We start from the raw sequence: 13419 nt of genomic DNA on the forward strand, positions 1-13419 counted from the left end.
AAGAAATTGAGTGTTGGATAGTTGTTTCGTGTTTATATTGTTTTATATATCTTGAGAAATATGATACTTACTCGAACTTTGATGGAAATTTTAGAAATATTGAAGCCGAATATGGAAGAATGGTCTGAAATAGAAGTTGTAGATCATCTCAATACGAGTTCATGAGCGTAAACGGATCGCCAATCGGAGTTCGTACGACGGAGATATGGCCGAAACAAGAAAATCACACGCAATAGTGAATAGTGGCCGACAAGAATTTTCGAATTTTATCAGTATTTTTGAATTTTGTACTATATTTATTCCATATGCTTATATATAGGTCCCTTTCTTGATCTATTAGACACCTCTCTTCACCTCTTAAAGGATTGTAATATAGTTGATGGTTGGATCATGTGCAAAAATAGAACGTAAGCTAGGATTTTTTATTGTGTCAGGCATAGTTTCTTCATCCATTACAGCCTTCTACAGCTCTCCTAGATCTTTTCGTGCATCACAAAAATAGCCATACTGAAACAACACATGAAAGTTTTGTTAACAATTATTGAAGAAAATATTATGAAATTAGAGAGGTGGGCTAGAGAGAGAAACATTATTAATTAATTACTTACCACAAGAAGAGAGAGAAAGCTTTGATGCATGTATTAATAACACTCACGATCCGATCGACTTATTAAAATCTTATGTTCTAGAGCGTTATAATATAAACTAATATTAAGTATATTTTTATCATGTTACGATACATCAAAGACATTTTAGATACTAAGAGCACTACAAAAAATACGCTGATTACCGACGGCAATATAAGTATATTTTTATCATGTTATGATGCATCAAAGACATTTTAGATACTACGAGCACTACAAAAAACACGCTCAATGCCGCCGGTAATCATACATATACCGCCGGAAAAATGGTTGCCAACGGCCTCTCGCCACCGGTATTTCGCTCGTCGATGACTTCAATAGTACCGGCGGTAAAAGACGGCCGCTGGTAATTAACGGCGCCGCTGCCGCTAAAGATCGTCGGTGAGCGGTGATCTTTTACCGGAGTTTTACCGGCGCCTCCGCCGTTGGTGATTAGTAGCGGGAGCATCGCTGCTGGTAATGTTGATCGGACGGCGGTGGCGCTATTGTCAGACGTCACCGCCGGTGGTTGCCGGCGGTATTTTATTTATTTATACCTCACAAGTATTTCTGTATTTATACTATATTTTTAACTTAATTGTATACGTTAGACGAACTTTCCAGTTGGTCACCCATCTTAATTGACTCATAGTCATATGTTTAACAAAAATTTATGGCAAATATTAACTTGTGAGTACGTGCAATATTTACAGAGAGAGTCTCCAGTATTTGGATGTCCCCAAACGACCACTAAAAATGAGGTTATAGTTCACTAGATAGCAACAACGTGATAGAATCTCGAGTAATGGATGTATCATATACATGTTGATGAAGATTTATCTATCAAAACAAAAAACTAAGGTTTTATAATATGAAATGATTAACCAAGGCAACACGTATGATGCCCATATATTCATTTATTAAAATACGATTTTATTGCAAAACAAAAAACCTTAAAAAACCCAAGAAAGCAGGACGCAATCAAAGGGCCCATATATTCATTTATATAAGTGCAGAATGAGTCACGTTAAGATTGTAATTGCCACTGTGTGATGATATCGTGTTCCTCCATATATACCCAAAACAATAATTAAGATTTTGTATAAGTAATTAAAGTATCATCGAAAATACTAAAATACACTGCATATTAATATATTATATGTGAACTTTTTCTCTAAGTTCTGATTTGATCCTGTTAATTTACAGATAACAGCTAACAAGTGAAAAAAAAAAAGGAAAAAAAAAAAAGAGGGAGAGAGACCAAGCATGCAATAGCAAATAATCTTTGGGATTAATTGCCAAAATATATATTCACATATTTGATGAGCGAATTATGATATTGGATACAATTTTTAATTATTTGTTTAAATAATAACTCGATTTTTGTTGTAGGAAGATAGATAGCCGAAAGAATTTTTATCTCATTATTGGGAAAATAACGTGACAAGCAATGGAAAAGTATATATTGTAGCTAGCTTTTGAAACGAGCTCATTCTGCTAGAGTTTTTTTTTTCTTCTGAATTTTGAGTTTTTTAGGTTGGTTGGTTGGAGATTTAAGAATTTGGATTAGTAGGTCACCTTATGAAGTAAAAGAATATCATTAATTAGCTACAAAGTTTGGATTAATTGTCTATCAACTCCATCTTTATCATGAATCATATGGGTTCTTTTCTTTCCTTTTAACATAATTAATTAACGATAGCTTAAAGTTTTGAATTAATTGACAACTTCATCTTTATCATGAATCACATGGATTCTTCTCTTTCCTTAAACCTCAAGGCTATCAAATTGAAAGTGAGAGAAGAAAGAGAGAGTACTATGAGAGCTATGAGATCCATTTGCTTCAAATTGATCGTTAATTCAATCGTTAGATTTTCTAGCTAATGACCGATTTATCATTTTTAATGATTGATTTTTTTATGGTTAACGCCCCATTTTCAAATAGTGTCCCCATCCCCACCACTCAGTGTGATAGAAAGAAAAATCAATCGGAAGTTAATTAATTTGATGAAAGCCGTATGCAAATTTAACTGTGGTGAATTGATCTGATATAATGAATGCGACCTGTGTAATTCACCATGCTGTACCGAGGAATGGATGTTGATACTCGAATTTTTAATTTGATTTTTAATAATAAAATATTATTATATTGGACGTGGCCGTGGGACGTTGATTAGAATTTTTCCTCTAATTATCTATTTTAATTTTTACGCTTTGTCAAAATCACTGTATATCTATTATTACAAATTTAAGATTTCAATTTGTCATCAATTTTAAATTGATTTCAAAATTAAGTAATAATTTTGTAGTTATAATAAAATTAAAGGTTTATTTATAAATTACATATTTCCTTTTTTATTTTCTTTTTATTTATCTTTTTTTTTTACTTTATTTCTTTCTAAAATAGTGAAATTCGACTAATTATAAAATATTTAATATGCATATCACATTAAAAGATCACGATAAAAGCTTTAATTTGATATATTTTTATGTAAATATTTGATTTAAAATGTAAAACTTTTAATTTATTTATTTTTAAATTAAAAAAAATCTCTCAACTCTCATCTTTTTTTGAATAAATTTATTTTTAATTCTTTTTTATTTTATTTTTATTTTTTAACATTTGTTTTACCTTTTCATAATACAATTTTTTATTATGGTGAATCCCTTTGTATATCCAATTAAAGATCATGACACAAACTTTAATTTGATATATATTACTCTCTCTCTCTCTCTCATTTTATAAGTTTCAACCAAGCTATTTTTTTCATCTTTATTAATTGGGAAAACTTTTGTGTGGTTAATTTATGTGGCATTACAATTATTTGAATTTTATTAGGGGAGTATTAATATTACTTTTTATTATGAATTTAAAGATAAATAAATTTATAAAAACAATTAACACTACTATTTAAAATTAATATATATATATATATATATATATATATATATATATATAGGAAGAGGTTCTAATAAAAACCTCTGTTAAAATGAGAACTAGGAACTTAATCTTGACCTTTTAAATATTAGATCCAATGGTTAGGATGTAGTCAACAAAAGAAACTGTGCATCTATTATATTTTACTGTGCAATTAAAAATATGCAATTTATGCAATTGAAACCAACAATGCAAAATACTCAAGCAAATCGAAATTGTGCATCTATGCAATTGAAACTGTGCATCTATGCAATCGAAATTGTGCATCTGTAGTTTAATCCCAGCCCTCTATTTTATTTAAATCAATGATTTTAAATTGGTTCCTAATTTTCATCTTAAGAGGGGTTTTTATATTAACCCTACCCTATATATATATATATATATATATATATATATATATATATATATTCTCTAAAATATACTCCCTCTGTCCCAGCTTTTTGTATCCCTACTAAAAGTGGATACAAAAAGCTGGGACGGAGGGAGTATAATTATAGGTAGTCTTAAATGAAGTTAGTTAAATATAATAATATTTATATATGACCTTATAATTGGTTGATTCCAGAATTTATAATTTGGCTAAATATCATATTTAGTCTTAGCCTAAATTAATACATAATTCATATGTTGTTTAAAAGATTAACTATGTCTAAGTACATAAAAAACCTAGTATGACTTTTTGAAATTATTAATTTAATTATTCATGCATATTTTAGAATATATGCGGAAGAACATATAGAGACTTGTCTGGATGTTTTTGTGAATATTAGTGGTGCCGGCAGGGGAGTGAGGTGTGAATTATATTAATGTCATCACATATCGTGAATTATTATGTTTAAGGAGGGAAAATAATTCATATGATTCATGATAAAGATGCAGTTGTCAATTAATCCAAAACTTTAAGCTATCGTTAATTAATTATGTTAAAGGAAAGAAAAGAACCCATATGATTCATGATAAAGATGGAGTTGACAATTAATCCAAATTGTAGCTTAATGATATTCTTTTTCTTTATAAGGTGACCTACTAATCCAAATCCTTAAATCTCCAACCAACAACAACAACCAAAAAAAAAAAACTCTCAAAATTCAAAAGAAAGAAAAAATATACTAGAAAGTGAAAAACTCTAGCAGAACAAGCTCGTTTCAAAAGCTAGCTAGAATATATTTTTCCATGAGGTGGTCGTTAATACTCTTTCCAAATTAAAATTGCCACATCAGTGGTTGGCACATTATGTTTGCCCACGGTGGGTAGGTGATCGATTTCTATATATAGAGGAACACCATATCATCACACAGTGGCAATTACAATCTTAACGTGACTCATGCTGCACTTATATAAATGAATATATGGGCATCATACGTGTTGCCTAGGTTAATCATTTCATATAAAACCTTAGTTTCTTATTTTGATAGATAAATCTTCATCAACACATATATATGAATATGATACATCGATTACTCTAGATTCTATCACGTTGTTGCTTTCTAGTGAACTATATATAACCTTATTTTTAGTGGTCGTTAATTTGGGGACATCCAAATACTGGAGACTCTTGCTGTAAATATAAAAAATAATAATTAATTTGTATAGTTAATTAATTTAAGTAGGATGAATGCATCGTACATTGCATGTACACACAAGTTAATATTTGCCAGAAATTTTTATTAAACATATAAGTCATTAATATATGTAGCTTTGTTCTTTTTGCTTGTAAAAGCTTTGGTTTCACTAATCATATATACGAGTAGTATCTAAAATGTCATAGATATAAGATGACATGATAAAAATATACTACTTGGAGGCGTTTGGTTTGTTGGATAGGATAGATAAGATTGATAAGAGTGATAGGATTGGAGGGGGTGATTAAATAATATCCATCCAACTTTGGGATGATAAACAATCACTCATTTGGGTGATTAGATGCAGGCCGAGTTATTAATCACGGGCTCCATCATGCAAACCAAACACTTGATTAAGGTGGATTATAACTCTTTAGAACTTAAGATTTTAATAAAGATGACATACACTTTTTTTTGAAAAAAGACCTAACAGATTCAATCGTTTCTACTGCTCTAACATTCTCAAATAAAAATCAAAATCAGGTTCGATAGGCAAAAACGATTAACCGCACATACCGTGTTGTCGATTTCGTAGTCAAAATTATTCTTGGTATTGCACAGCAAAATTTCCGCATAATTCTTTGTCGGTCGGCGAGAACAACAACGTTTTTTTGTAGAGAATAATGAGTAGAAATAATCAACACATAAGGCTGATAATATTTGAATTTAAGGGCAAAAATGAGATTTGAATCCAAGATAATTATGATGGTTTGCGTATCAAAGGGGGTGGCATATTCCTAAACGAGATTTATCTATTTAAAGAGGCCCGGGCCCTTGCATAATGCTGGGCCGTCTGTGTTAATAAGGCACCAAATGATCGTTTCTCAGCATATTAATATGCTAATACAGCGTTAAACACCACAACAAACAAGGCCAACAAAAATAAAGTCGGAGCTTGCTGATTTATGTTTTATTTACGTATTGAGATCAAATGTTTAGTGTAATAATTAAGACTTGTAAATACTATATATATATATATATATATATATATATATATATATATATATATATATATATATCAGTATAAGAATATTAAAGTATCCGATCACCTACCCACCGTGGGCAAACATAACGTGCCCATCACTGATGTGGCAATTGTAATTAGAGTAAGATAATTTTAATTAGAGTAAGATTTATTAATTCTCCTTCCTAATTAACATTGCCACATCAGTGGTGGGCACGTTATGTTTGCCCACGGTGGGTAGGTGATCGGTTTTGTATATAGTATTGAGATAAAACACCCAGATTACAGCGAGACCCCCGAAGTGTGAAGCGGAAAATTCAAGACATAACAACAATATTAAAGGAAAAACAATGTCATAATCAGAAACCCGACCCTATATTATTTTGCATATATAATTTAGATGACAAAGATGGACCTCCAGCTCCCAATATCTAATAATTGCTTTATCTAGTTTCTCTGTATCAAAGTTTAATTATATTATCATATGCAATGATTGAGTCTTCTTGCTTTCTTTCTCTCACAACTTGTTATTATATAGTCTTCGTACTTTCTTCCTATAAATAGCAAGCAGATTTTCTCTATTCTCAACTCATAAAGTGAGATTCAGATTAGATTCAAATTATTGCAATGAGCTACGTTATAGCTAGCATCCTCTCTCTCGCACTGGTATGTACATTTTTTCTATTTCTGACAAAAATCAAATTAAGTTATTGTGAAAAATGAGAACTAAATTTCGTAAATACACATTAACATATACTATATATATATATGACTAACGTTTCTCTAGCACATGCATGAAAGTTTCATCTACGTGCGAATTTATATGAGCTAGCTAGTTGTTTTTGTTGATATGTGTTATATAACATTATTTTGATCAATTTATTTGGAGTTGAGATTCTACTTGGCTCATTTTCTAACTAGGGATTTTAATTCTGAGAAATGCAGATAGCTTACGGTATCAATGCAAGAAAAGATGGAGGGGAATATTGGCAAGGTGTTGTGAAGGATGAGAGAAATGGGTGTCATACTGCATTGGGTAAGTCATCAATCTTCGATGTCAAACCTAAATATGAGGAGTCTTTTGCAAAAGACATTAAGCAAAGGGCTAGCACCATGGCTCATAGTGATGATCTCAAGTTTAAAGAGCATAAAGCTTTTGTGAGAGAGTTTGAGGATAGACCGAGTGTTAACTTTAAGCTCACACATGAGAAATCTTATTCAAAAGATTTTGAGCCAAGACCTAATGTCTCAGCGTACACTAATGATGTTAAGCGTACAGATGAGAAATCATATACGAAAGATTTTGAGCCAAGACCTAATGTCTCAGCATACACCGATGACGTTAAGGTCACAGATGAGAAATCTTATACGAAAGATTTTGAGCCAAGACCTAATGTCTCAGCATACACCGATGACGTTAAGCTCACAGATGAGAAATCTTATACGAAAGATTTTGAGCCTAGGCCTAATGTCTCGGCATACACTGATGATGTCAATTCAAAGGATGAGAAATCTTACACTAAAGATTTTGAGCCTAGGCCTAATGTCTCGGCATACACTGATGATGTCAATTCCAAGGATTCGATCTACACGATTGGAGCCAAGGCAGAAAAGTGAAAAGTGAATTAGTATGAAGTTTATAATGTTGTCGTCTGTGGTCTCATGTCACCTATCACTATTTCTAATGTATGAAGTGCATAAGTTGTTGCTTTTCTAATAAATGTAAGCCGTGTATGAGATCAATTATGTATTTCAATGAAAAGCCTTCGGGTATGTTCGTTTTTATAGTTGCAATCTAGCTAGTTTTAAAACATTGCACCTCATTTATGTAGCATTATTTTGCTCTATAATCAACTTAATGCAAAAGTAAGAGGTTGTTAGCAGAGGAATCTCAACTGGGGATGGGGTGCTCTCTAATACGTTGGACCTTTTCCAAAAGGTAAATTCTTCTTTTTCTACAATTTTCATCGCATACCAACTTCAACTAGATGTTTAATTTAGCAGATGGTCACAAAATACAAATATATACAATACAGTGATTTTGACAAGTGATAGAAAGAAAAATAGATAATTAGGGAATCAATATCCATGGTCAACCGATATTGAATTACAGTTGTATTCATCAGATCAATTCGGTTTTTATGGTTCAACCGTCACCATCGACGCCCTTTCGGTTTTCCTGTAGAAAAAATCAAGTAGTCGACATGGAGAGCAGAGGATAGAACTTGAAAAAAATGTCAAGGATGAAAGAGTTTACACAGAAACTGCAATCAATTCACTGAAAAATTCTATCCAGCTCCACCAAATCAGAGCGGTACAGTACACATTGAAGGTAGCCCAAGCAACCAAGCTCAGAAAATAACAAAACGAATTCGCTCCACAGTACAAACACTAGTATACACGCATGATCTTAGTGCAACACGAAAAACATAAGAATGATGGAGTTCTTGGTGCATCCTGGGAACTTCTGAATCATATTACTCAATCAACATTCGCATCCAGTTGACCGTTGTTGGGCGCTGCTACCAACATCAATTGTGTCCGGAAGGTATCTTCACCATCATCAAGAATATTAGCAAGAAGAAAATATGTCGTTCAAGAATTATGAGATCGGTGCAAATATATGGCAGCATTTTTTTCCAAGAATTTATTCTTCTACTAATTTCAACTATCAATTCTACTTTTAGCATAATACAATGCACAGCTATATAATAAAACTATAAAACATTATGACAGCATTGTGAGAAACTGAAGAAGTATAACGAAGATGGTGCTGACATATAAATGCAACTTGATGAGATAATATGGGATTTTGTACTCACATTTCTTCCTCTTCTCCAGTTTTCAAGGCATTCTTTGCAATAACCTGAAAAGCTTCTTCAACATTGGTGCCTTCCTTAGCAGAAGTCTCAAAGTAAGGAATATTTCCTTTTGAGGCACACCAAGCCCGAGCCTTTTTCTCAGATACCTGTGGCAAAGCAGGTAAAACAATGTTTGTCAATCTCAAACAAAGTTTCACAGCTTACATATTGAAAACAGTGCAGCACATCACCTCAGTCTGCCCCAACAGAAAGGCTGGAAGTATTTATCATGATACAAGCACTGGGTAAATAGGGAATGATACGCAAATGGACACTGCATCCGCGATGCTTAAGTTTGTATCAGTTTAATGAATGTAACTAACGAGCTATTGTTTATAAATGCCATTTTGATTACAAAAGAACTTTACTTTGGTGGTTAAAGTGCAAATACCCCTACTTTTTAAATTTGGTGGTTAAAGTGCACAAAAATTAAAAAAACGGGCAGCTGCAGAAGGGGCACCACCGGACTGGGGAAGGGAGGGGAGGCACTGACTGGGAAAGGGAGCTGGAAGAGATGCCCAATGGGCAGGGTTAGGAGAGGGGGGTGGTGCTGACAGAGGGAAAAGGTGGGGAGGGGGGTGATCACCAGTAGTAGCCGTCAACAAGGAAATTGGGGCAATTGAGCTTCCCTCCCTTATGTTCAACTGAAGCGGCCAAATAATTTTGTTTTGTTATCCACAATGACCGTTTTAAATTTTGCCTTCTCTTAGTGGGAACAGAACTTTTAACATACTTATAGGTAAGACAGCCTGTTGAAGTTTGATTTTCCATGGTAGAGAAAAGAACAAACAGAGAAATTAATAGAATTGGTGTAAATGTAGATTTATATTGGGTTGTATGTTGTCCTACCAACTCCGTAGTAGATATCATCATAGGTCCACAACATTCCACCACATATAATATGTCCTAATGCCTTTGGCACGGTGCCTCTCAACCTCAATATATATATATATATAGAAAGAGGAGGGGCAGGTGTTTACCACTCTGCTATTTCCACCATCCACGTCAGTCTTGTTGCCGATCACCACAAATGGGAAATTTTCAGGATCTGTTGGGCTAGCCTGCAGAATAACTTCTGTTTCATTAGTATGTTTCCATTTTTTCCATTATAGGATAGATATAAGCTGTGCAATTGCATTAGGATAAAAAAATTATTTTCTTTATCAGAAATATCAAACTCAGGGCTTTTGATACAACTTAACTACTCGTATTGTAAGAATTCTTAAGTAACATTTGGCAATATGTCATGAAGAATTTCAAGTTGCAGTAACTTAGACCACCTTCTCACCTGTGTCCCCCAACATGAGGAACACATTAAAAAGGTGAAACCTATCCTGAAAAATTTACCCTACAATCCTTCCCCTTTATCTGCATATATACGCATTCTAATTTACTTAATGCAGAAAAATACTTATTTGTTAATCTAAACCCATCACAAGGCAATATGCTTGCAGAAATGAGGGTTGATGCGTGATAAGATTCATGCTCAAATATAATTTTAAAAAAAATTATCAGTGGATCTTGAGCTTATATTGATTTGAAGGGAAAAAAACGAGCGAACTGGAGGAGGGTATTCTCAGACGAAATAAAAACTGCAAATACCTGAATCAAGAACTCTTCCCTCCAATTATTAAGATTGTCAAAAGATTTCATGACATTGACATCATAGACAAGCACACAGCAATCGGCACCACGGTAGAAAGCAACCCCAAGACTTTGAAATCTTTCTTGGCCAGCTGTATCCCATATCTAATTATACACAGACCCAACCATAGGGCATAAGAGGGATTATAATGAGGAAGATAACAGATAGTATGAAGACAAACAGTTTACAAATATCAGTAATATGATTACATATCCAGTGTCTAAACTGAGCTGTATGATGTGATTCTCCAATGGCTTTATCAAGGTGTGTATATTTTTCACAATCCAAATTTAAAGCTCAGAACTTTTAAATAAAGAAAAATATACTCTCTTTACTTATTATCACAACTGTGATGTGTAAATAAACAGAATTGTTATAGCATCTAAAGGCCCATCCATTTTAGAGCAAATCTTCATCAGATTGAGTCAGAACCAGCTATATTAGAGAGGAGCAAAACTATTTCTTTGTTATGAACATGTATAAGAAACTTGAAATTTATGTTTACTTGTTCAGTCGAATTGAATCACATGCGATAATTGTTAGAAAGATAAAACAAGCAGCTTCCGTACGTACCTGTAAAGTGAAAAGCCGATCCTCAAACTGCACTTCCTTTGTCAAGAAATCTGCCCCAATTGTCGCCTTGTATTGGTTGCTAAACTTCTTGTTTACATATCTTTAATCAACAAGTCAAGAGCACATCATACAAATAATAACACGAACGAGTTTTTCATAACAGAAGCAGTAAATTACATTTTACATCAGCAATTATTGTAACAAATGAGTAGGATTGAGGATACTGGTTCATCAATGAGGTCTTGCCCACCCTGAAAAAAACATACACAAATACATTAACCAATTAGCTATCAACCCAATTTGTACAGAAGAACACACTTAGACATATATAGGTAGGTCATTATAACCTATGCTTGGCTAGGATTTTAGAGCGGAAAACTACTAAACAAATTTGTCTCACAGGCTCGATAATTTCCCCGCGTTTTGCTTATTTGCAAATTATTTCATCTCACTCTTATTGATTGCATCTTAAGTAAAGAGTCCGACTTGGTATTATTTTAACAGGAATAGCATGCAATAAATTTCAATTCTCAAAAATTTCACTACTTCGTTTCCTTTCAACAGAATTCGAGATCCAAACTCATGTGAATGAATCTGAATCAGTTCGAATTGAATCGATCCATCATCCTAATTTCATCGATTTCGCGTATGGAAGAATAAATTAAACCAATCAAATCCGAAACGGCGAGAATTCTCTCACATCGACCAATTCACAGATAAACAATCGAGTTTAGTGAAAAAACAGACCCGCTATCGCCGAGGATGATGACCTTGAGGAGAGCTCTTCTACGAGACGGCATGGTTTCGGGTTCGGACTGGGAAGTTGACCCGATCTAAAGTTTCTGCGACAAAAGGCGTCTCTCTCTATCTCTTCGTGCGTGTTGCCAGACAGGCGATCCAAATTGAATCCGGGTTTTGATTCGATTGAACAGTTACGGCTCTCTCTCTCTCTCTCTCTCTCTCTCTCTCGAGTTCAATTGTTTCTCTCACTAGACAACATAACAGTTGGCAGCTGGCGATCTACGGAATATTCTGTTCCCATATACCCAATTTCTAGCTGGATTATTTTTTCTGTTTTTCTTTTTTTGTGACGTTATTTTTTAAGAACTGGATTTCCATCTAAAACAAGTTTCAAACTCAATAAAATAAGTTGGATTTAAATTTTGCGTTATGAACATTATGAAAACTCGTAGACCTATGTGTATAAGTGTATTGTGTAACGAGTTCAGATGTGTAGAGCCATAGGTGCATGTATAGCCAGCAGCGGAGACAGACTTGATGCAGGCGGTTTAATTATCATTAATATAATTATAATATCATTTAAGTTCCAAAAATACCTTTCAAATTGACTTTCATGTTCATATAAAACAACTTCAATTAAGACTGATAAAATTTTGCAAGGCGAATTAGCTTTTGATATCAAATTCAAAAAATGTTTTGATATCAAATTCAAAAAATGAATCTCTAGGAGACTAGGACCCAAGCATGACATACATAAATTAATTATATGTTCATTTCATCAAAACGTTAATTTAACTTCAAAACTTGCATGTCAATCACATTGTGTATATATATATATATATATATATAGGGTTGGGTTCCGGTGGATCCCTATGCTTATAATAGATCCGTAGATCCAAATCTAGACCACACATTTATGACATGTGGCGCATCAAGATGGTGACACGTGGCAAGGCATTTCAAGGCAAAATTTGGAGAGGGGTAAAATTGGAATGTAATTTTCGAAGAAAAAAAAAATTAGATTTTCTCAAAATAGGTATATTTTAGATGCATAAAGTTTCATACGAGAATGCATGAACTTTCATATAAAAATGCATAAAGTTTCATATAAAAATGCATAAGATTTCACCCCACCCCAACCCCACCCCACCCCAGAACCCCACCCCCCTACCCCCCACCACCCCACCCCCCCAAAAAAAAAATTTGTTTTTATTTTTTTAAAAACTTATTTTCTGACCACTGACCCACCCCTACCCACCCCCCCCACCCCACCCCCAAAAAAAAATTTTTTTTTTGAAAATCAGTTTTGAAAAAAATAAAAAAATAAAAAAAAATTTGGGAGGGTGGGGGGTGGGGGTGGGCCAGCAATCAGAAAATCAGTTTTTGGAAAAAAAAAAATTCGGGGGGGTGGGGGTGGGGGTGGGGGGGTGGGTGGGGTGGGGGGGCAGGGGT

General features: G+C 33.6%; 2 protein-coding genes across 2 annotated transcripts; one reads left to right on the plus strand and one right to left on the minus strand.

Moving 5' to 3' along the window:
• Positions 1–6610: 6610 nt before the first annotated feature.
• LOC131000945 (organ-specific protein S2-like) lies at positions 6611–7934 on the plus strand. Its single transcript, XM_057927096.1, has 2 exons — positions 6611–6813; positions 7093–7934. The coding sequence occupies exons 1-2, from the start codon at positions 6775–6777 to the stop codon at positions 7762–7764; spliced, it is 711 nt and encodes a 236-aa protein (XP_057783079.1). The 5' UTR covers positions 6611–6774; the 3' UTR covers positions 7765–7934.
• Positions 7935–8399: 465 nt separating this feature from the next.
• LOC131000946 (ras-related protein Rab7) lies at positions 8400–12396 on the minus strand. Its single transcript, XM_057927097.1, has 7 exons — positions 11974–12396; positions 11451–11477; positions 11227–11326; positions 10611–10757; positions 9989–10069; positions 8970–9115; positions 8400–8699 (listed from the first exon to the last, which is right to left on the minus strand). The coding sequence occupies exons 1-7, from the start codon at positions 12024–12026 to the stop codon at positions 8633–8635; spliced, it is 621 nt and encodes a 206-aa protein (XP_057783080.1). The 5' UTR covers positions 12027–12396; the 3' UTR covers positions 8400–8632.
• Between the last annotated feature and the right edge of the window lie 1023 nt (positions 12397–13419).

This window comes from Salvia miltiorrhiza, chromosome 8 (genome assembly GCF_028751815.1).
Source record: "Salvia miltiorrhiza cultivar Shanhuang (shh) chromosome 8, IMPLAD_Smil_shh, whole genome shotgun sequence".
In the NCBI taxonomy this organism is placed as follows: Eukaryota; Viridiplantae; Streptophyta; class Magnoliopsida; order Lamiales; family Lamiaceae; genus Salvia; species Salvia miltiorrhiza.

Bases quoted from the DNA above. Each gene is read 5' to 3' on its own strand.
- LOC131000945 (XM_057927096.1), top strand. From the start codon at position 6,775: ATGAGCTACGTTATAGCTAGCATCCTCTCTCTCGCACTG. The intron at 6,814-7,092 runs GTATGTACATTT...TGAGAAATGCAG, and splicing joins GCATCCTCTCTCTCGCACTG to ATAGCTTACGGTATCAATGC.
- LOC131000946 (XM_057927097.1), bottom strand. From the start codon at position 12,026: ATGCCGTCTCGTAGAAGAGCTCTCCTCAAGGTCATCATCCTCGGCGAT. The intron at 10,070-10,610 runs GTATTTGCAGTT...GTTATTCTGCAG, and splicing joins GGGAAGAGTTCTTGATTCAG to GCTAGCCCAACAGATCCTGA. The intron at 9,116-9,988 runs GTAAACACCTGC...GCTTTGCCACAG, and splicing joins ATGGTGGAAATAGCAGAGTG to GTATCTGAGAAAAAGGCTCG.